The 22883-nt window shown below is 43.5% G+C and overlaps 2 protein-coding genes across 2 annotated transcripts; both read left to right on the top strand.

The window, feature by feature from the left end:
- The first annotated feature begins 2731 nt into the window (after window positions 1–2731).
- On the top strand, window positions 2732–7334 carry LOC103707414 (zinc finger CCCH domain-containing protein 18). Its single transcript, XM_008791892.3, has 4 exons — window positions 2732–2976; window positions 4017–4334; window positions 5761–5821; window positions 6086–7334. The coding sequence occupies exons 1-4, from the start codon at window positions 2842–2844 to the stop codon at window positions 7090–7092; spliced, it is 1521 nt and encodes a 506-aa protein (XP_008790114.2). The 5' UTR covers window positions 2732–2841; the 3' UTR covers window positions 7093–7334.
- Window positions 7335–16090: 8756 nt separating this feature from the next.
- LOC103707413 (probable serine incorporator) lies at window positions 16091–22420 on the top strand. The gene is made up of 6 exons (XM_008791890.4): window positions 16091–16504; window positions 16591–16830; window positions 18089–18200; window positions 18331–18505; window positions 21489–21729; window positions 21829–22420. The coding sequence occupies exons 1-6, from the start codon at window positions 16321–16323 to the stop codon at window positions 22122–22124; spliced, it is 1248 nt and encodes a 415-aa protein (XP_008790112.2). The 5' UTR covers window positions 16091–16320; the 3' UTR covers window positions 22125–22420.
- The last annotated feature ends 463 nt before the right edge of the window (window positions 22421–22883 follow it).

Below are 22883 nucleotides of genomic sequence, written 5' to 3'. Positions count from 1 at the left end.
TAACGAGTTCGGCCTCATCAGCGACCGCGCCAACGTATGGGCCCACGCTCACCTACACGGCCGTACTCCACCACACTACCGCACCATGCCTCCATAACCAGCCAACAGCAGTCAGGCGGCACCTTGACTACTCCGGCCATGCCCTGCTTTGACTGTCAACGCCCTACCGTTCTTAAGAACGGGCCGTACCGCACGTCACCTGTCCATCTGGGCTGCATGCCATCCGGCTCAGAGCCATACCCCCTCATGATGGGGATCGATAGTACCTTCATTACCTGGGCCACTCCACCGAGGCTATAAATAGCTCGGTCAGGTAATTCCTAAGGGGGACTCTCTTTTGGCTAGGTCTACTAAACTCCACTCTAACTTGAACGTCGGAGGGCCCTCACCGGAACCCCACCGGTGAAGCTTTATGCAGGTCCGCGACCGTCACGCAGGAGGTGGTTCCCGTCTTCCCCTCTCCACACCGGCGGCTCCCTCGGCTCAATCGGCGTGATCACCCTCAGGCCAGATTTGAACCATAGACCAACCTATCCCCTTGTTTCTTAAATCCGAGTCACCCCCCACCCTCCAGTCCCTCCAAACCCAATCTCCTATCACGACCGAACGGATTAAGTCGGGCCCAGTGGGCTTAGACCTCCATGTGGATCAGGCCTAATCTTCAAGAAACCAATCTATATTCACATGTTGGTGGATCAGGCCATGTGGTCACATGGGTTCAGTACATGCCAAGCAAGAACCCTAGGTTCTATATTTACATGTTTGCATAGACGTGTACTGATGTGCTATTGAACCCTTCATATTAGATTTTGCAGAAGGAATGGATGAATGCATCGAATCACGTATAGTTTGGACTGAAGGGTTCAACCTAAACCCACTTGCTCAACTCACTCATTGGATAAAATCTTGTTGAGATTTTATAAACTTAGGTGCTTAGGCTCGATATCTCTAGGATTGGATTAAAAATGACTTTTAACCCAACTTGAACTCGATCCGACCTAACCGATTGAATCAAATCAACCTGATACATGTGTAAGTAATTTATTTTTATATTTCGTATAGACTGTTTAACTATATCTTTAACTATCTTAAATTATGGGTAGGTATACTATTGCAATTTATGAATGATCGAGATCTCGATTAAACATATATTAATCCAGCACAAAAATGTCCTAAACTTTTCTCCTATATTAAAATTTCCATTCATCCGACTTAATTCAGTTAACATGGTACATCCCAACAAAACTAGACTACTTCAACCCATTTTGGTTGACCGAAACATGAGTCTAGATTAAGATGGGGTTAGGCTAGGTTTGGTTAGAGAAATCTCGTCCTTGAATTGGGTTAAGTTGAGATGAGGTTGAAGAATTTAAAAGTTGGGTTGGTTCAGGTTGCTTTCAACTAAACCAAATCTACCCAAATGGTAGGTAGCCCTCATCATATCCCATCCCCACATATATGAGATGCGATGGTGATGAGTTGAGACTCATGCAAAAGTTGCATGTACTCTCTTCTCATGTTTCATCCCCATGGCATCGAACCTAGCTTAACCTCAGGCTTCAACAAATTGGATGGAGGCTAAGTCATGCTGGACTCGACATGACCCAATTGGGCTACATGATGGTGCATGCAACTTTTGCATGAGTTGAGACTCATGCAAAAGTTTTCAACTCATGCAAAAGTTGCATGTACTCCCATCTCATGTCGCATCCCCATGGCATTGACTCTAACCTGACCTCAGGCTTCAACAAATTGGATAGAGGCTAAAGTCATGCTGGACTTGACATGACCCAATTGGGCTACATGATGGTGCATGCAACTTTTGCATGAGTTGAGACTCATGCAAAAGTTGCATGTACTCTCATTTCATGTCTCATCCCCATGGCATCGACCCTTGCCTGACCTCAGGCTTCAACAAATTGGGTGGAGGCCAAGTCATGCTGGACTTGACATGACCCAATTGGGCTACATGATTGTGCATGCAACTTTTGCATGAGTTGAGACTTATGCAAAGTTGCATGTACTCTCATCCCATGTCTCATGGCATCGACCCTAGCCTGGCCTCAGGCTTTAACAAATTGGATGGAGGCTAAGTCTACATTGATAGTGCATGCAACTTTTGTATGAGTTGAGACTCATGCAAAAGTTGCATGTACTCATGTCTCATCCCCATGGCATCGACCCTTGCCTGACCTTAGGCTTCAACAAATTGGATGGAGGCTAAGTCATGCTGGACTTGACATGACCCAGTTGGGCTACATGATGGTGCATGCAACTTTTGCATGAGTTGAGACTTATGCAAAAGTTGTATGTACTCTCATCTCATGGCTCATGGCATTGACCCTGGCCTCAGGCTTTAACAAATTGGATGGAGGCTAAGTCTCCATGATGGTGCATGCAACTTTTGTATGGGTTGAGACTCATGCAAAAGTTGCATGTACTCATGTCTCATCCCCATGGCATCATCGACCCTTGCCTGACCTTAGGCTTCAACAAATTGGATGGAGGCTAGGTCATGCTGGACTTGACATGACCCAATTGGGCTACATTATGGTGCAGTCAAATTCACCTGCCGTGCCCCGAGAAAATATCTTGCGAACATGATCCGGTCCGATACAACTCAACCATCAACAAGATGGTGAAGCCCAGGGCCCGGACTCCCCACTCGAGACCGACCATAGGCTGGACCGATCGCTACTTATAGGGGCACGGCGTGGTCGCCTCCCTGTGAAAAGCTGAGGGGCGCGATCGAGCCATCCGGCCTATCCCGTACCGCTCCGTCTGCCAACCCGATCCGCCCTTGTTCCAGGTCTCGAGCTCCCGCTTACTGCGGATCCATCCATGGCGGGAGAAGACGGCAGTGAGGAGGCTGCAATAGAGCGGCAGCTGGAGCGGCAGCTGGAGGAGCAGAAGGAGTCGCTGGCCGTGGTGAAGGAAGCCCTTGCCTCCGACCCCTCCAATCACGAGCTTCACACGGTACGCCCTCCCTGATTCGATTCTAGGGTTCCGCCAACTAGGGTTTCTCTCTCGGATTTCGTTACAGGCGAGAGAGAAATGAGACCACTTGATAGGAATTTAGATTCCAATCGGCCGGTATATGGATTTTTTCTGCTTCTCAGCACATAGCACCGAAAGTTAGATGATTTGAAAATATTGAAATTAATCGAGAATTCATGATGATTTTTTTCTTATATATTAATGAGAGGCGCATGGCATTGTTAAATACCGTCAAGATTGAAAATTTTATTTGCTTTTATGTAATTGAATTATAGGGCTCGCGAGCATAAGACAGGCATGGTAAGGATGTTCGGGTCTATTTCTGTTCAATTTGGAGCAATAGAGAGAAAATATAGAATATTTGGTGGAGATTAGCAGTAACGCCCAAAAAAGATAATGTTTTTATGTGACATATGGTCACCAAAACTCATTTGATTATTTCGAATGGAGTAGCTGATTAAGCTTGTTATTTATGCACCAACGCTCAAGGCAATTAACTAACGGAATCTGTGTGACAATGGTCTCCAAAACTCTGAAGAAAAAGCCTGAACTGATCATATGTGTCTAATGCACGTGTGTTTGGCTGGTGGGGGGAAGGGGGGGGGGGGGTGCGGGGAGGTGCATGCCATCGTGGGTTTCAGTCATATGCACATAGATTCTTCCGATGGTTGTTTCGTGTTTAATATTTTTGTTCAACGTTTTCTTAGTTATATAGTAATTTGCTGAAGCATGCAATGGTTAGCTTCTAATAGCAATGGATCAGTTGTCTCAAGAAATAACAATGGGCCAGTTATTCATCTTGGATGAACTTAAGCACTCAATACATGAACATGGATCTGCAGTATGTGATTTACATGGTTGAAACTTGCTTTTGTTTTTTAAATCAAAGTCAGTTTATCTGCCATGGCATTTCTAAATAACTCATTCCATATTTGCTTAAAGGATATTGGAGTTTCTTCCATCTACTTACTGTTAATTCCTTCCATGTTTATGAGGTCAATTTTTATGTATGTTTGAAGGTCCATGAAGAGCTTCTCCTGGCGATCAGGGATGCAGAGGAAGGTCTTCTTCACCTAAAACGTACACGGTTACTGAAGGAAGCTGATGCAATCTTTTCAAGCCAAGGACCAGAATCTATTGTTCAGGATGTCAAACTGGAACCTTTGGATCCGAGACAGATTGAACCGGAGCCATTAGAATCAGAAACATACTCCATTGGATCAAAGTGTAGATTCCGTCATACAGATGGGCGCTGGTATAATGGTCACATAGTAGGATTTGAAGGTGCTAATTCTGCAAGGATCTCGTTCCTTACCCCTACAACTGAGAGCATGCAGGTGCGTAGAATTTCTGATCCTGTTGCTCTCTGTTAAATTACATGGGCAACTTTTCTTTGTCAAAATGTTCTTTATGCATGAAGAAGACCAGCGTACTGCTGCCATTTTATTACTCATGGTAGTTCAATAAAATTGTTTAAACATTATTTTGTTCCCTGTTATCATTGGGAAGCATCTAAAACTTATAATATGCTTTCTTGAGTTTAATCTCTCTCTCTCTCTGCTTCTTCTTCTCCTTCTCCTTCTCCTTCTTCTTTGTCGTGTTCTTTTATTTATTTATTTATTTTTGGAGTCGGGTTGGAGTTTTTGTTTGTTTGGCATACCTTTTCAGGTCAGGTTTGCAAATTCTCTATACAGCAAGACTTACAAGATAAGTGAATTAAGTGCAATTCTTTTTTTTGTTCACAAAAAAACTACAAAACATTAGATTTAAGGTGTATTAACAAAATTTATGGAGAATAATATTGCAGGTAGAAAGAACATCTTCAGTAGCTTCATTCATTGTGAATTCAACTCTGCTCGGTATGTCAGTATTTTCAGGATTCACTGGTATCTGATTTCAGGGGAAGAGAAAAACATACTTAAAATAGAGTATGGTATATGGTAAACTAGCACTTTACCATTTATTTCACTCTACACCAACTAACAGTTGGTGTCATTTTCGGTTGAAGATAAGCCATGGGTTATACTGTACCACATCTGAAGTCAAGTTGCCTCGCCCAGGAGTGGGCTATTCTTATTTTTATCGTGAGTTCGATTGTTATTCCCCTGGCAAACCTTTACCAAGCAGTTTTCTATGTAGGATGCTAACTACCAAGGATGATCCTCACACCCCTAATAAAATGTCACTCTTTTTTAAACAATCACTCCTCAGTGCTTGTTGATGGGGTTTTTTGATATGAGCAAACAATTTATAGACCTTAACCTTGCTCATTTCTCCCATTTGAAGCAGGCTAGTGATTGTTATGGACAATGCTTGCAATTGCATTCTAAAGAACCTACCTTAGCAATCGCATTCTAAAACAATTACCTTACCAACTGGACATGGAGGACCTGCCAAGACTCGTTAAAGTACCCTTCTACGGAGTCTGGATCACCTTGATTTCAGTGAAAGAAGGATCAACAGATCACAGATGTCTTCCCTTATTCTTTTGCCTGTTTAAACAATTGTTTTGTACTGTAAATAACTGAAACTCGCTGCTGTCATCACTTTTAGTGCTCCTGTCTGCACTGCATCCTGCAACAGAGTTTCTGATAGTCTCACTGTGGTGTTGTTTAAGCAACAGAATTCTGATAGTTTTAAGTGTTGCTGGTTTTGGTTGCTGTGCGTCCATCTACTGCGATTTTTGTTTCCTGTGCATATCTCACTTAGAAACCTGGAAGACTTCTTAACAAAACTTACTAATACAAGTCCACCAAAGTGCAGATGTGCAAGTTCTTTCTACAGCAAAGATGTCGATTTGGTAGTAACTGCCGCTTATCACATGGTATGTTATTGCTCTTTAGGTTCATCTACCTGAGTTGCAACCTGTTCATGACCTTCACTTTTGTACCCTTTGTATTTTTATGTTATGTTTGTGCTCAACATGAAGCTTTCAAGTTTGCTTCCAATCTCTAACATGGGAAAATGGATGGCCACTTGTAGATTTAAGTTCATGTCTCTTATTGGCTGAGGTGGAAATGTGTGCAGCGATCCTGTTGTCTTAAATCAAAGCTGAATATGCACTTCTAATGCAAAATCACTTTCACAGGAATGGTTCTTCCTACTTCATCATTGAAGCAGTATGTTCCCACCATATGGCAACAATCTTTGGCAGGCTCCAGCATCTGGGCAGTTTCTGGAGGTCATCCTGGCATCTGGAGGAAAGCAGAGCTCGAGTCATGGGATGATGAGCTTGCACTGGCTCAGGTTGTTTTCCAAGATGACGGGGGCTCGGCTAAACTCAGGACTGATGCGCTCTCTATATCTGAATATGCTGAAATGAGTGATGATGAAGATGAGGATTCGAGCTTGGGAACATCTGAATCCAGTGAAGAAGAGGAAGATGGAGGGAATGAAACAGGCCATCAAGGTCTGGGATTCTTGGATGCCGCAACAACAGCAAGGGGTATTCAGACAGATACAGCATTGTTTGCAAAGTGGGAACATCACACACGGGGCATCGCTTCCAAGATGATGGCCAGCATGGGTTATCGTGAAGGGATGGGATTAGGTGTCTCAGGTCAAGGCATGCTCGATCCAATTACAGTAAAAGTTCTCCCACCTCAGCAATCTCTCGATCATGCAGTTGCCTCTAATGAGACTGAAGAAAATAGAGCAGGCCAAGACAAGAAACGCAGCAGGGGTGGCAAAAGAAAGCGTGACAAGAAGTATGCAGAAGCACACCGGGCTGCTAAAGCTGAAGAGCAGGGATCAGATATTTTCAGCTTTATCAATACCCAGCTTGCCGGGCAAGATGTTGCAAATGGTTCCAGGAGCAGACTTAAAAAGGGGACAGCTGAGGCTCTGATAATCACCAAGAAAGAGGACAGACGATCCTTGGTCGCATATGATGATGAAGTAAAAGAGCTAAGAAACCAGGTTGAGAAGCTGGAAGAGATGGTGAACCGCAATCGCAAGGATAAGGCTGTATATGAAGCAGCTTCGAGGAAGTTGAATGAAACCCGCAAGGCTTTGGCAGATGCTGAGGCTGCTCATGCTTCGGCCTCAAGCGCGGTCGTCAACAAGGAGAAAGAGAAAAGGTGGCTTAAATTCTGATGTTTCGCAACCTGCCCTACGGTGAAGCGCGTGCCTGTCAAACCTTAGGGGTTTATTGAATCAAGCTGGCATTCTTGGTCTCTTGGAGAATGGTTGTTGACTCAAAGCAGTCTCTGCCTATAATCTTGCCTCAGTGGAGCTATTTTCAGGCATTTTTGGGTGGTCGTGTATGTGGAAACTGCTATAAAGTTATGGCCTGATCTTATCGATGATGTTTATTTGTCAGATATATATTCGTTTTCTCTCTGCTGTCATTTTTGATGCTTTAAAACTCATAGGCATTTATGTCCTTAGCTAGACGACTACCAGTCCACTGATAGATAGGTAACGTTTCTACTCGTATAACCTTTTTTTTCGCTGACAACAGGCACTACTATGCGAACCAAGATCCGGTGGTATGCTTTCATCCAAGTCACAGGCTCATGGCAGCCAATTTCTTAGACTTTGTGTAGAAACATCAATTGATGCTCTACATTATACTTGGGAATATATATTTACATATGATTGCCCTAGATTAAACCGTAGATCTGTAACCATTTATATGGGTAGGATTTTGCTAACCAGCAGTGAAAAGACGTCAAACGGTCAAAAAATTTAAACTTTGGAATATAAATATAATTTTTCCGAATATAAATGCAGAGACCCTTTCATGTCCTTTGGGTTTCAAGGTGCGTACAGAAGAGAAGGCTCTCGCCATGTTCATTACGCATTGGGAAGCGCCGGGGCAATGGGGAAAATTACGGACGATCCATCCCTTCCGGATTATGTTTGCAACCCGACTTCGGCTCTGCGTATCTTCTCAACCTTTTAACCACCGTTATTGAGGGTATCCACGGTTCTTTTTCCAAATTACTCCAACGTCATGGTTTTTATTGCTTCATAACGATATGTTTTTTCTTGGTTTCTCGAGCTATGGTCTTGAGGTTTCTGACTCGAACATCTTGATTTCTTGATGCAATTGATTAAGATTTTAAGGGGCAGGTAGTGTTAAAAGGTTTTCATGTGAGAGCTTTTTAATCCAAACAGAAGGAGGCCTTTGTTATTCTTCTTTATAATGATACGCTAGTCTCTCTTTTCCCTAAAATTCACAATATCATTTCGATGCTCAAATTTTAGGATTCTTCTGTAACTATTGCTCTTTTTTTTTCAGGATAAAGTCATGAAAGACTTGCTGATCCCAGCCAGTTTACGGGTTTTCACCTGCAATGAATTCGCAGAATGCACAAATGGGTTCAGCGAGGGGAATATTGCCCGGAATGTCATTGTGGAGGTCTGGGATGAAGACTATAACACCAACATCAAAATGTGGAAGATGCAATCTATGATACCCTCCTCTTCTATATTTCCTGATTAACATGGAAGTTGCATTCACTTCATGGCCATTCTTGTTTCTCCTTTTGTGTTTTACTTCAGGTACCTGGCCCAACTCGAGTTGCTTGTGGATAGAACCATAAGCAAATCACTGAAAGGGATAAAACTCTATGATTGCCTCAGTAATGGTGTCAAGTTGGCCTCGGTCTATGATTGCGTTGCCTTTCCCTATTAAATTTGTCGTGTGTTTATATGCATGTCTGTACATGTTATTTTGGTTATCTGTTTCTTTGAAATTGAGCAGGAGATCTTAGTTGGGATGGAAGGATGGAAGTGGCTATTGCAGTGGCTGAGTTGCTTAAATCTTTATATGCTTTAGCTCCTCCTCTATCATTCTTACTCTGGAGCCATGTAGCATATTGCTTGACATGGTTTTAATACATGTAGTCATCACATAGAGAACTATGGATTTTTCTTTATTTTAACTTTTTTTTTAAAAAAAAAATGGACACTGATTTGATTGATTTTGGCTTAGTGCTGCTTTTTGTCTGTGTTTCACATTATTAGCAACTGATGTTTTGTCTAAACTGCTGCTTTAAATAGGATTAAAATCTTGTTGTATTTGGTTTTGGCATGGCTTCTCATGGATCTCTGGACCATCGTTTCAAACTTGCTGAGAAACGAGGACTCTCTTGTCCAGGTTATGCAGATCCAGAGTTCTTCAAAGCAGGTATTTGAACATGGTTATGAATTATGTTAAGTTTTTCTTTTTAATGATGCAGATAAATATATAGACAATTAGAGGTGCATATAAATTATCTTCTTAGTACTTTATGAGTACACCTTTCTCGTCCGGACTTGAGACTAATAAAGGTGTTGTTATATCTAATATTTCAAGTATACAAGAAAATTGTGGAAGGAATTATTGCATTAATAATTGTATGGGAAAAAGCAATATACGAAAAATAATAATGATTTAACTCTCCTATTCCTTGCAACAGTTGAGATAAAAAGGGAATAGAAGAATTTAAAGGAGATATCAATTTGCTTTTATGAGCTTGTAAAGGAGATTGTGGCTTATAGCATGCAAGTATAAAAGGCATAAAAATAGATAAATAAATAAAGAAATTACAATGAGTTATATAATTGTAGGAAAGCATCATTATGCTATTGCCTTTCCATGAACTATGTCTTGTTTTGGATATTCGCTATATAATGGAGGAGGGTGTTCAGTATCATATACTGACAATGCAGAAGGTTAGTATTTCTCATAAAAAGCAAATAGCTGAAGAAGCATAATTGGAAACATCTTATGTTATTAAAAGTGAATAAAATATTATATGTATGTTATATGATGATTATATAAAGTAATAGATCACAAAAGCTTAAGGTGATATGAAAATGGTAAACAATATCTATCATGCTTAACACCTCCCTCATATTCAACATGGACAATGAACATGGAGGGATAAAAATGACTCCAATAAGTCAAGAAATAACCAATAATTAAATAAATAATTAGCATGGAGAGGATTCAAACTTACGAACTCTAGCAAATTTGAGCTTCGATACCATATTGAGTAACCAATCGAGAAACTTAAGTTTGTAGGAAAGGGATTAATAAAGTATATTAGGCTTAACTAATCATAATGTTATGACTGCATTTTTGTATATATCCGAGTTGAAGCTATACTTCAATTCATCAATTTATCAAATGTCTAACAAACCAACTATTACTTTTCTAAACATGACCCATCTCTTTGTTTTTTGAAAAACCCAAATACTCTCATTTTTTTAATTGAAAAGGTATAGTTAATGATGCCTTCAATGGAATTGTAATAAAGAGAAAGATATAAATGATTCTCGATAAATCTAAATCTTTGTTTGCTCGAGACTAGATAATCATTTATCCACTTACGTTTTATCTTTACCTCCAGAAAGAAAATTCACAATCATTACACTTCCGCGGATAATTTTAATAAAAAATCATAACCATTCATATATCTTATCACATACACCGCAATATGGGATAATAGTATAAAGTAAAGTCAGCAGGTTTCTGAGCTTGTGACAAGATCGATAAACGCCATCGATTTTATGTGAGGATTGTAAGTAAGGGACTTACAGGTAGTTTAATTTCAACGAAAATCAATAAATCTTTTCAACATTTTTACATAAGATGAAGTCAGCGGGATGTACTGACTTAGGGATTGTTTGGAGCCTAAATATATATTATAATTCAATTACATGTATTTGAGTTGTATGTGGCTGGGTCTTAGCTACACTATAAAGGCTTGGTGGGGCAGGGAAGGCAATGTGGGCAAGGAAGATGGGGGAGAGCATTGGTGGGGTGATGGAAGGTGATGTTGGCAAAGGAGAATTTGGAGGAGGGGGGCGGCTTGGAAGGTTGATCAGAGAATTGGGGAGTTGTAGAGGGAGAGGAGATTAGGGAATTGGGGGGTCGCATACGAACCAAACTCAATCCAAGGTGGCTAGGGTATTGAGAGAGCCCGATTTAGGAAGTGCAGGTCATCTTATGACCATCTCAGTTAGGTTAAGCCACAACACCTCCTGCAACTTGATTTATATATTGTGGTCAAAATGTAGACCTTCAAACAAACAGGTTGGTCTGTCCAGCAACTAGATGTACATTGAAGATCACCAAAATCCAAATAGCCCCTAGCATAAAGCAACTTAGGTACTCGTAAGTAATTTGGTGTTCCATGAGGGATCTTTAGCAATTTTTTTGTTGAAGCTAACTCTAGAAGGTGGACATGGCCGAAGGCTCGGGCGTGCGGATGGACGCAAGGATGGACTTGGGCCCTACTATGGGCCAGGTGAGTTTGGCTCAGCCTGCGGCCAGCAGATCGTGGCTGCCCATGGGCCCGCTGGCGAACCAGGCTCTTGCTGGGCCTACCTTGGGCCTCTAGAATGTGACCGAGCGAGCCTCAAACCCATCCAAGCGGCTCAGGAGCCCGCCGAAAGCCAGACGGGCTGCTAACTCGGGCTTCACCGGGCCGGCACCTTCGGGAGCCGCGGGTTCGGCTGCTGGGCGTGGTTCGTTCGATCGGGCGACGGGCTGGGTGCGGTCACGGAAGAGGAGAGAGAGCTCCCCTCCTTCCCTTGTGGCGGCGCGAGCTCCTCGAGCGGCCAGTGGGGGACACAATGATGGGAGGGAGCCCAAGGCTCGTCGGGTGCTTGCGGGTGGCACGGTTCGGAGGCAGCTAGTGCACACTGCATTTGCAGCTTCTGGCCTCGTGGAGCTCCATAAGGCGGCAGCGATAGCTGATGGGGCTGGTGAAGTGGGCGGACTGAAGGATGTTGGAGGTCAGGTGGCACGGGCAGTGGAGCATGGCGAAGAGTTTTCGGTGTCTCCCAACCATAGTGCGGCACATTCACCCGGCACTGTAGCGTGCCATTTGGCACAGAGAGACAGGGAAGTGCAAGGTGCCGAGGCGGGGCATATGAAATTGTTATTTCAGCTCATGTCGACTGTGAAAGGGCCGGAATTGGGGGCCTCTTAGGAGACCCATGGACCGGAGGATCAAGGTGAGCATGGCCCTGCGGGTGACGCCGTGCAATCTTCTTGATGGTGATTTATGAAGATTTTAAGCTGGAATTGCAGGGGGCGGCGAAACCCTCCTTCAAGGCCTCCTTCAGAAGATTGGTTCAAGTTAATAATCCGGACATCTGCTTCTTATATGAGACGCGGTTATCCGAGTGTAGTCTTCACCGGTTGCAGCGTTATTTTGGTGCCACTTGGGAGTCATTCGTAGTTGAGTCTAGGGGGTTGTCGGGGGTATCCTAGTTTTGTAGAAGCGGGGGGTGGCGGTGGTGGATGTGTTTCGCAATTGCCCCCAACAGGTAGTCATGGTGATCTCTGAACCAAATGCTGCCCCATGGGTGTTTTGTGGTGTGTATGCTTGTACTAACCATAGGTCAAGGAGAGTGTTGTGGGAAGAGGCCTCTACTATTGTATCCCAGGGGGCTCCTACCCTATTGGCTAGGGACTTTAATTGCATTGTGGGGCCGATTGAGAAGAGAGGGGCTGGTGTGTATACTGATAAGGTAGAAAGAAGGGAGTTCAGGGAGTTTCTGGCCAGGAACAGCTTGGTGGACCTTGGCTTTTCTGGGACGCAATTTATAAGGTGCAACAACAGGGATGGCTGCGCCAGGGTTTGGGAGAGGATCGACGAGGCTGTTGCCTCACCGTGCTGGATCTAATGCTTCCCGTCCTTCCAGGTGCGTCACTTGGTTCGGATTGCTTCTGACCACTGCCCGCTTCTGATCTCCACAGTCGACCAGTCACATCATTGCCCACCATTCCGGTTCGAGAGATTGTGGTTGGAGTATCCTCATTCCTGGGAGATTGTGCGTCAAGCTTGGGCTATGCCGGTGTGGGGCGACACCATGCACCAGGGTCTTCCGCCGGTTAGAGCTCATCAGGCGCATACTACGGAGGTGGAACTGGGAGATTGTGGGGGACATCTTCAAGAGATTGGAGGTGGTGGAGGCGTCCATAGCAGAGTTATAGAGGCGGGAGGACAGTTTGGGTGGTCTATTTGAGGAAGATATGTGCTGTCTTCGGCAGAGACTTGCAGAGCATAATTCACTTTTGAGGTAGCAGGAGGTGTTTTGGAGACAGAAGTCTAGGATCCAGTGGTTACAGGAGGGGGATAGAAGCACCCGATTCTTCCACAGGTCTACCATCATCAAGAGGCAGAGGAGCATGATTCGGTCCTTACGAGACAGGACAGGGGCCTGGGTAGAGGAGGAGAGCTCGATCAGACACCTTTTGCTTGATTTTTTTCCGATTGAGATGGGCCGAGGGGGAGGGGCCTGATAGTGAGTTTACCTACCCGAGCTCGGACATAGTGGTCGTGCCATCGGAGAACGCATTATTGATCGAGGAGGTGACAGAGGCGAAGATCAGGAGGGCAGTTTGGGCATTGGGGGAGGATAAGGCCCCTAGGCCGGATGGGTTCCCCCTATTTTTCTTCAAGAGATATTGGGGCATTGTTGGGAGAGCGGTGGTGGAGGCGGTGCAGCTATTCTGTAGGACGACAGTTATAGTGGATGATTGGAAGGCGATGTTTATTATCCTGATCTCGAAGCGTCATGATGCAGCAGAGCCCAGCCATTACAGACCCATCAGTCTTTGCACCACCCTTTACAAGGTGGTGGCAAAGATACTGGTGGGCAGGATGCAACCCATTCTTCCCCGTCTGATATGTCCGAAGCAGGGGGCGTTTGTCGGTGCTCGGAGCATTACCGACAATGTCTTGATAGCTGAGGAGATGATGTGGGATCTACAGAGAGCTTCGCGGCTGCGGTGCTATATGGCCGTAAAGCTGGATATGGAGAGAGCTTATGACAGAGTCCAATAATGCTTCTTGCGGAGGGCATTGGTGAGCCTTTGCTTCCATGAGACTCAACTCTCCTCAATGGCACACCAACGCCTTTCTTTCGGTCGACTATCAGGCTGCGCCAGGGTTGTCCCCTATTCCCTTATTTATTTTCTGTGCTAATATCTTGTCTCGGGCTCTGCGAGAGACGACTGGGAAGCAGCTGTTAGAGGCCTATGTCCTGGCGCCCAGCCGATCTCCCATCTTCTCTTCACAAATGATTGCATTCTTTTGGCCAGGGCTCGGCCTAGGAATGCCATCGTTCTTCAGAGGGTTTTGGAGGACTATTGTTTGGCATCGGGGCAACGGGTGAATACTTAGAAGTCAACCATTGCTTTTAGCCCGAAGACTGGGGTGCGGGTGCGACATGAGATCAGGGGTCTTCTTGGTATGAGAGAGCAGGACGGGTTGTGGTGCTACTTGGGACTTCCCATCACTGGAAGGAGGTTGAGAGTCTCGGATTGTCAGGATGTGGTGCACTAGGTGCAGCAGAGGCTGGAGGGTTAGAGGGTATCCTCACTTTCTATGATGGGTAGGGTTACTTTGGTTAGGTCTGTACTTTACTCCATGTCAGTCTACCTTATGTCCAACACTGTTTTTCCTAAGACGATTCTACGGGAGATTGGACGGCTTGCTAGGAGCTTCATTTGGGGGTCACAAGGAGGTAGTCGGGGGGGTGCATCTGGTCGATTGGGAGTCGGTTTGCCATCCGACTAGGATAGGGGGGCTGGGTGTTCAGTCACTGCTGACTAGGAGGGAGGCACTGATTGCTCGGCATGCCGCCAGGGTTATTCTGGAGCCGCAGTCTCTTTGGAGTTAGATGATGGTTGCCTGGTATGGCCCTGTTGGGAGCAGTATGATTCTATCTGGGGGTTGGCAGACATCTCCTATATGGCGAGCGATTTGCAGGTATATGCCTATGATCCTAGCTAGATGCAGGTGGTTGATTGGTGATAGCTTGAGAGTGGATGTGGTGGAGGATGCGTGGGTGGACGAGCTCCCGTTGAGCCGCTGGCCAACCCTGATCAGTTGTGAGGCTAGGGACGGCCTCCGGGTGTGTGACTTTCTTCGTCCCGGAGGTGGCGGGTGGGACACCCGCCGGCTTGATCAAGTGTTTGGAGAGCCACTTGCGGAGCGGATCCGATTGCTTCCGATTTCGGGGCACCCCTGCCTTGACGTCAAAGTTTGGAGTTCCTCGAGCAGGTCTGGAGTTAGAGTAGCCGATGTCCTCTGCGTGGTTTAGGATGGTAGGCGGTTGGGGATGGACCTTGGTTGGATTTGGCGGTTGGGGCTGCACCCCAGGGTGGCGTTATTTCTTTGGAAAGTTGCCTGGGGTAGGCTGTCGACGAGACTTCTGCTATTCGAGAGAGGCATAAGTATCTACCCTCAGTGCCCAGAGTGCCAGACCGATGAGTCCTTAGACCATGCAGTCTTCCAGTGCCATCGGGCTAGGCAGTCCTGGGCGCAAGCGGGGTTCCCCCCAGAGCTCTGGCGGCACGTGGCAGCCTTTCTCTAGGTTCTTTGATGTTTAATCGGGGCCTCACAGTCTAGACTGAAGGCAGTGCGGGAGACTTACACTGCTTATCAGATCTGGCTTGTGAGGAATGCGTGGACCTTTGGAGACAGTTACCCCTCACCGGGGGTAGTCGTGGAGAGGGCACGATTGCTGACGATGGAGGCCTCTCGAGAGATCCGGTCGGATAGACTTTTGATAGCTCAGGACACCTGGGGCTCTACATCTGCTCGTAGAGCGCCCCGCTTGGTGTTTTTCCCCTGGGAGCCCCCACTCATGAATTTTCTTAAGGTCAACTTCGACGGATGCATCTTGCAGGGCGGCATGAGTGGTGGTGCGGGCTTCATCGTCCGAGGCCCGGACTCTAGGGTGATTACGGCTAGCGGTTGCTACCTGTTCGACACCTCAGTACCAGGAGTAGAGCTGAGAGAGGCATGGTCTGGCCTGCGGTATGTTTGCGTGCTCTGCAGGGGAGGGATATCCTCTTGGAGGGGGACTCTGCGATGGTGATTGGGTTGAGGATTTAGGCAAAGCATGTATTCAGAGAGGCCAATGGGGCGGCGGATTGGGCGGTGTCTTTTATTGCCAATTATTCAGGAGAGCTCCTGTAGAAGGGAGAGGCGGATTTGCCTAGCGATTTTCATGATGTTTTGTTTTTTAATTTTTTTGGCTATATTTGTACATATTATGTATGTATGATATTTTTGTTTTCAGTTAAATAATAATAATAATAGTAATAATAATAATAAAAACCTCTAGAACATGTAGATAATGCTGTCGTTTGAGTAATTTTCGTAGACATAATCGAGGACCCGGCTCTTTCCGGAGGAGGACGGCTTCTCGACGTCTTTTTATTCCCGGTTCTCTCTTTTAAAAAGAGCTAAAGCGTAAAGGGCGATTTCCCCAACCGGTCTCCTCCCACGTCGTCCAGGGTTTCTGAGATCAAGCGATTAGGGTTGCTCTCCATCTCGAAGGAGAAGAAGAAGAGATCTAGGCGAGATGTGGGCAGCGTCGTGTCTCGCCTCTTGCTGCGCGGCCTGCGCTTGCGAGGCGTGCCGGTCGGTGGTCGGCGGGATCAGCCGCCGCTCCTCCCGCATCGCCTACTGCGGCCTCTTCGCCTTCTCCCTCATCGTCTCCTGGATTCTTCGCGAGGTTGCCGCCCCCTTCATGGAGAAACTCCCCTGTAAGCCCTAGAACCCCAATTGATCCTTCTTCGTTTTCGTTGATCCAATTTAGGTGGGGGATTTCGAATTCTTGGACGTTTTGTAGGGATCAATCACTTCCACCAGACGCCTGATAGAGAGTGGTTCGAGACGGATGCCGTGCTTCGCGTCAGCCTTGGGAATTTCCTCTTCTTTACGATCCTGGCCCTTTTGATGGTGGGGATCAAGGATCAGAAGGATCCACGCGATCGGTTGCACCACGGTGGGTGGATGGCGAAGATCGTGTGCTGGTTTGTGCTCGTGATTCTTATGTTCTTCGTTCCCAATGGCCTTGTCAGCTCCTATGGTGAGATTTTCAGCTCAATTTTAATTTTAATGGAATTATGTTGATTGGAGACCAATAAAGGTGGTAACTTGGTCAAGACAAGATGATGATTATAATTGATGCATTTCTTTAGTGCAATTGATGGAAAGTATGTTGGGTTTTGTTATGCTTGGTTTCTGTCTTTGAATTTGAACATCGTAGCTTCTGAAGTTGCAGCAAAAATTTGTCCTCATGATATTTCTGTCACCAGAAATTGTCCAAAAGAAAAGGAAAAAAATGTAGGATTTGCATGTAATTTAATTTCTGGACCTCTTGATAGGGGTTTGTGAATTTTTCTTCAATTTTACAGAAATTGAATGTTTTGTTAGAATTTTGTTTTGATTATTTCTTCAACTAGACTAAGGAAGATTTCAATTAACGGTCAAACTGGACAGGTTTAAATGTGAATTTTGTACAATCTGGTGAGTTGAGCGCAGGATAGGATGGTTTTAAGGATGGTCAAGCAAAGCCGGAAAGTGTTTATTGTGGGAAGCTTAAGTCGCACTAATATAGGATGAAGTAATAGGTGATGGATCATTGTATGAGATGGTCAAGTGAAGGATAGAGATGGTGCAGGTGAGGACAGGGCTCAGAGTTTGGTGGAAGTGTGAGCTAAGTTTATTGTATCGGAACGGAAGGCGCAATAAGAATCCCTGGGTAGCTCTCATTATTGGAATATAAGAACCTTGGATATAAATGTCTTTCATAGGAGTATATTAAATTACTAAGCATAGTTGTTGCGTTTATCACTCGGAAAGATAACCAAACACTAGACTGGAAATTTAGCTTTCACCCTTTGCCTTTTGGTCCTTGTGTGATCTTTTGACCTGGATTTTCTACATTTTTAACTCTCATGATTCCTGGTTAATGATATCAAGTTCCTGAAATTTTTGGAATCACTGTTTTTAATAAGTTTGAGAAATTTATAAAGATGGTGGGTTTGCTTTCATCGTGTCTTCAAAGGCATGTAGTTTTTCTTCTTTCTTCTCCCCCCACCTCCTCCTCTCTTTCTCTCTATATCTCTCTCTAACTATGATAGCTAACTTTCTGTTCTCGCAGCACCATTGGAGGTGCCAATTATTTTAAACTGACAAACATGTAAAAGGCCGATCTTTCTCATCTTTTCTTAGTCCTTAGTTGATGATACTATTATGTTATGATGTATTGATTTGAACTGTAAAATTTTATGCTTGATGGATTGGACGCTGAGGCAGTGACAGTAGTACTTTTGTAATTGTAGAGACAATATCAAAATTTGGGTCAGGATTGTTTCTTCTAGTCCAGGTTGTTCTCTTGTTGGACTTTGTCCATGGATGGAATGACAGCTGGGTCTCCAAGGATGAGCAGTTCTGGTTCGTACAACTATCTAAGTATTTCTTTCCATTGCTCTTCATTAACAATTGATTCTAGGCTTTTGATAGTTATCATTCTCGTGCATAGCTGAATAATTTCTTAACTTTTATTTGTATCCTTCAATGGCAGGTACATGGCATTGTTCCTTGTCTCGCTTCTTTGCTATGTGGTCACATTTTCATTTACAGGACTGCTGTTTCACTGGTTCACTCCATCAGGACGTGATTGTGGCCTCAACACTTTTTTTATTGTTTTGACATTGGTTCTCGTGTTTGTTTTTGCAGTTATTGCATTGCATCCAAAGGTACGATAATCTTACCATAACCATTAAGTTTACAGAGAGCCATTCAGCGAATTATGATGTAAATTTTACCATAATAGTAGTTTAATAATTTACGAATACTTTGGAAAATTGCTATGTTCAATCCTGTAGTATATCCTTGTCCTGCCTTGACAGTTTCATTCAGTTGGTATGAGAACTCCTATAATGTGATAATAAGATGACTTGCTATCCTTCAGCTAACTTCACTGATTAAAAACATCCAGAAGTCCTCTTTCCTGCTCAACATCTTTATGCTTTGTTCTTCAGTTTTTAAGAAGACTAGAGCTACTAAAACAGTAGTTAGTTCTCAGTCAATTTAATTGGCTATTATTTAACACCTTTGATGATATCTTACTTCCTCGAAGATAATAATTTCCTGAAATCTTTAATATTGAAAGCATTTTGTTGTTTAAAAGTTTATGCATCTGTCACATGATTTAGAGAATGTAAATTATCAGGCTAGCAAAAAATGCGTAGTTCTGCAGCTTAAATGAGACAGGCTGGAAAAAGAATAATATATTAGGCTGGAAAATGATTTGATTGAGCATTGAAAGATGCAGTACAGAATGATTTAGAGAATGTAAATTATCAGGCTAGCAAAAAATGCGTAGTTCTGCAGCTTAAATGAGACAGGCTGGAAAAAGAATAATATGTTAGGTGGTTGATTGAGCATGGAAAGATGCAGTACAGAATGAGTGCTTTTATAACATGGCCTGAGATACTAGATGTAGAAGATAGCAAACCGAAATGCCTGAGATATATTATTATTTGATCCAACGGCAATATATATATATACCTACACTTTCCAGCTGCAGATTTGGTTGCTGCACTTTCTTCTCTGCTTTGCTAGCCCAGGCATCTAAAGCATGTTCTCCCATTCTAGGTCTTAATTTCATTTTTAAGTTCCTTGATCTGTCCAGAAAATTGACAGTAGTAATATCGATTCGCTATTAGCACTCAAGGACTTATGCATCTCTAATCTCCAGCATGTGCATCATCTTTTGCTCTAGTTCGTCAGCATTCAAATTTCTTTTTCCTACATAATAACAATACTACAAAAATGCGATTATATCCCCACCAACAACTTGCACTGTGTATTGGTATAGCCTCACTTGAAGTAATTGTATCTCACTTAGCGAGGCAACGCGAGGTGACTTCTCCTCGATGATCTTTTTTCACTTTGGTATTCTCTCATCATTTTATTTCAGTTCATTGCTTCTATCTGATGTACTGAATTCTCCAGTAAGAAGGAATATAAAGGATGATTATACTCTAGATTGAGGAAACGTCTAATTACTCGAAAGTAAATATCATCTTAGCTAGAGGAAAATAAAAAGTGCTTTTTTTTTTTGATTGTCGGTGTGAAATTAGCTAAGAACATAAGATACCAATATGTAAAGCTGCAAAAAGAACAGACTCCCTCAAGAAAAGAAATGTTGAAAGAAGAGGACCGATAAGAAGCAAGAGTTAGCAAACAAGCAGCCCTCTTGCCTCAGTACTTTTATACTTTGAAGGGGAACTAGCACTTAAATTAGCAAGAAGTAAAGAAAAAATAACTTAAACTTGAGAGGCATGATTTTCTGCAATGAAAACTTCCATACAATTGACAGACTTCTTTTCCTCCATTCATTAGTACGAGGAAAGAAGTTTGTTCATCTGCATTAGGTAGGCTGAAGATATCTGTATTTTTCATTACCAAAAGTTGTTGATGGGACAGGGTTATTGAATTGTGGGATGTGCGTAACTGTTGTCTGCATTTCTACAATCATATGAAAAGGGTCATGTCTACATAATAAGTTAAGGAATTTAGGCCCATTATTCTTCTTTTTGGTTTATAATTTATATAAACCTCTATTGCATATCCTTTTCCAAAGGGCTAAGCTGGTTATGAAAGTCACCCGCTTTCATGCAACGTGTTGGAGAGTGAACTATTGTGCCTGTCATGACTGCTGATGTCTAAGGAATATTTGGAAGGTTGAAAGGCAGTGTCTGTGTCTTACATGGAATGGCTGTTGAAGGGCAAACCATTCTGAAATTTTTACTGTTAATATCTTATATACTTTTGAAAATAGCGAAACCGTACACTAGTGATTTAAGACTGTAATATCGTCTTTCATTTTTTGTACTCAAGCAACAACAACTTTTTTATTTGAAAATATAAAAACTTGTGGGCTTTAGCTAACACAACCCTCTTGAAGTAAGTAAGAAGCATTTGAATTATGACCTATGAAAGATTAACTAATAAATTTGATATTCAGCTTCATGGGGCTATTGATCTCCTTGACTGTTGCTGCTAGCAGAGTTGCTACTAATATGGTCTCATGGAGTGCTAAGGAAATGAATATAGTGGGCTCTTCAGCACTGCAGCGGTAATTGGTGTCATCATGTGGGTCCTGTTTCTAACAGGTTTCAACTGATGGTTGGTCTTGTTTTCCAATGACTCGATTTTGTGTACCAGCTATAATACTTATTTAAGAATCACACCATGCCCTGAAGTATAATGAAACTTCTCTATAGTTTAATCAGATAAGGGAGATGGGTCTTTCCTAACAAAATCATCTATCTTTTTTCCCCTATTTCTTTTTCTTTGTTGTGCTGGATTGCATGAAATTGGGCTAAACACGGTAATTTTGAGCTGTTATTTGCTTGATATCACAAAATCTATTCTTGTAATTGAGAATGGGAAAGTTGATTGAATAAGCAAAGCACTTATAGTTTGACATCTTATCAGCGGTCTCCAATTAACTGTTTTTCCAATGAGAGTCATTCTTGCTTCTTGAAGCTTCCTATGAAGGGAGTTGTACTGCTAAATGACTTTCCATTTTCCTTGTTATATTGATTCTGTTGTTGTAATGCTGATAGTTTTTCCACATGGTAGCGTAGGCCAAGCATGGGCAGTTAAATGTTTTATTCATATGGACAAGCTTTCCCATGTCTGAGACATTGTTTCTATTGATGCATGCAGGTAAACGGCAGCTTATTGCCAGCATCAGTGCTCTCTCTCTACTGCGCTTACCTCTGTTACAGTGGGCTATCTAGTGAACCCAGGGATTACGAGTGCAATGGTCTCCATAATCACTCAAAAGCTGTTTCAACTGGAAGTCTTACCCTGGGATTGCTGACAACTGTCCTCTCTGTTGTCTATTCTGCTGTTCGTGCTGGTTCTTCAACATCGGTGCTCTCGCCACCAAGCTCACCACGTGCTGGTCAGTGTTCAGTCTTTGATTCTTGAACTGTCACTGATCGACTCTAGTTCTTTAGATGGCTTTCAAATTTACAAGTTTCCTGTGTCTAACCTGGTGTAGGTTCTGAGAAGCCTTTGCTTCCCTTTGATAAGGTAGAGCAGCAGGAAGACAGGAAGAAGGATGAGGCTAAGCCAGTCTCCTACTCATATTCTTTCTTCTACCTCATTTTCTCTCTAGCCAGTATGTACTCGGCGATGCTTCTGACTGGCTGGTCAACCTCAGTTGGTGAGAGTGGAAAGCTGGTTGATGTGGGCTGGCCCTCTGTGTGGGTCAGGATTGTTACCGAGTGGGCCACAGCAGCTCTCTACATCTGGTCTCTAATTGCTCCCATTCTCTTCCCCGACAGGGAGTTCTGACTTCCAAGTATGTAAGGATATAATAATTAATGGGGCCCAAGTTCAGTACTATTGAGTCCTAGCTGCGACTGTACATATGTGTCTATATACGTCTTTTCTGTGGTGCATTTGTGGAGGAATTTGTTATATGGATGGAGTGTGAAACTTTGTATGATCTGAGAATGATAAAGACTTTGCCATAATATGCGGAATTACAAACATGGTTCTTCATGGTTGAACCATGAGATGAAGCATCGTTTATTGGCAGATTGCAAACCACTTCTTGGTAAATCTTATGTCCATGCTTCAGAGCTTTAGATCATGGAATTACTTTGCATCAATATGTTTACTGTTTGCTCAGTCAGGAGGGAGCTGTCGCTGTTGAAAGTCTTTGGCAAGCAGTTGTACGAAAAGAGCAGCGTTGTTGCAGTATGATGGGTGCATGCATGTGGTCGATACCCTTGTTGGTCCCCCAATCAACGTATGGTTCCTTGGTAAATTGTCTTTGTTTTTGGCGAGCAGGGAAGCTGAAGGGATACTTCTGTCTCGTGCAACTGTAACTCAAAAAAGCCTACACGACAAGTTTGCTGGTATTTCACCAAAGTGTTTCTTTTCCTCCTATCGAATATTTTTATTCCATTAAATATGCTTCCATCTCCGGATCAACCTCTCTCGGTTCGTTGGTAGATGTATTCTATCCTTTATGCCAATTTCAATTTCGGCGTGATATTCCAATCGGTGTTGCTTCGTTTCCAGCGATCCTCCTCGTTGTGTTGAGTT

This window comes from Phoenix dactylifera, chromosome 1 (genome assembly GCF_009389715.1).
Source record: "Phoenix dactylifera cultivar Barhee BC4 chromosome 1, palm_55x_up_171113_PBpolish2nd_filt_p, whole genome shotgun sequence".
In the NCBI taxonomy this organism is placed as follows: Eukaryota; Viridiplantae; Streptophyta; class Magnoliopsida; order Arecales; family Arecaceae; genus Phoenix; species Phoenix dactylifera.
Note: the sequence above shows the minus strand (reverse complement) of the source record. Positions and strands in the feature narration are given on the sequence as shown.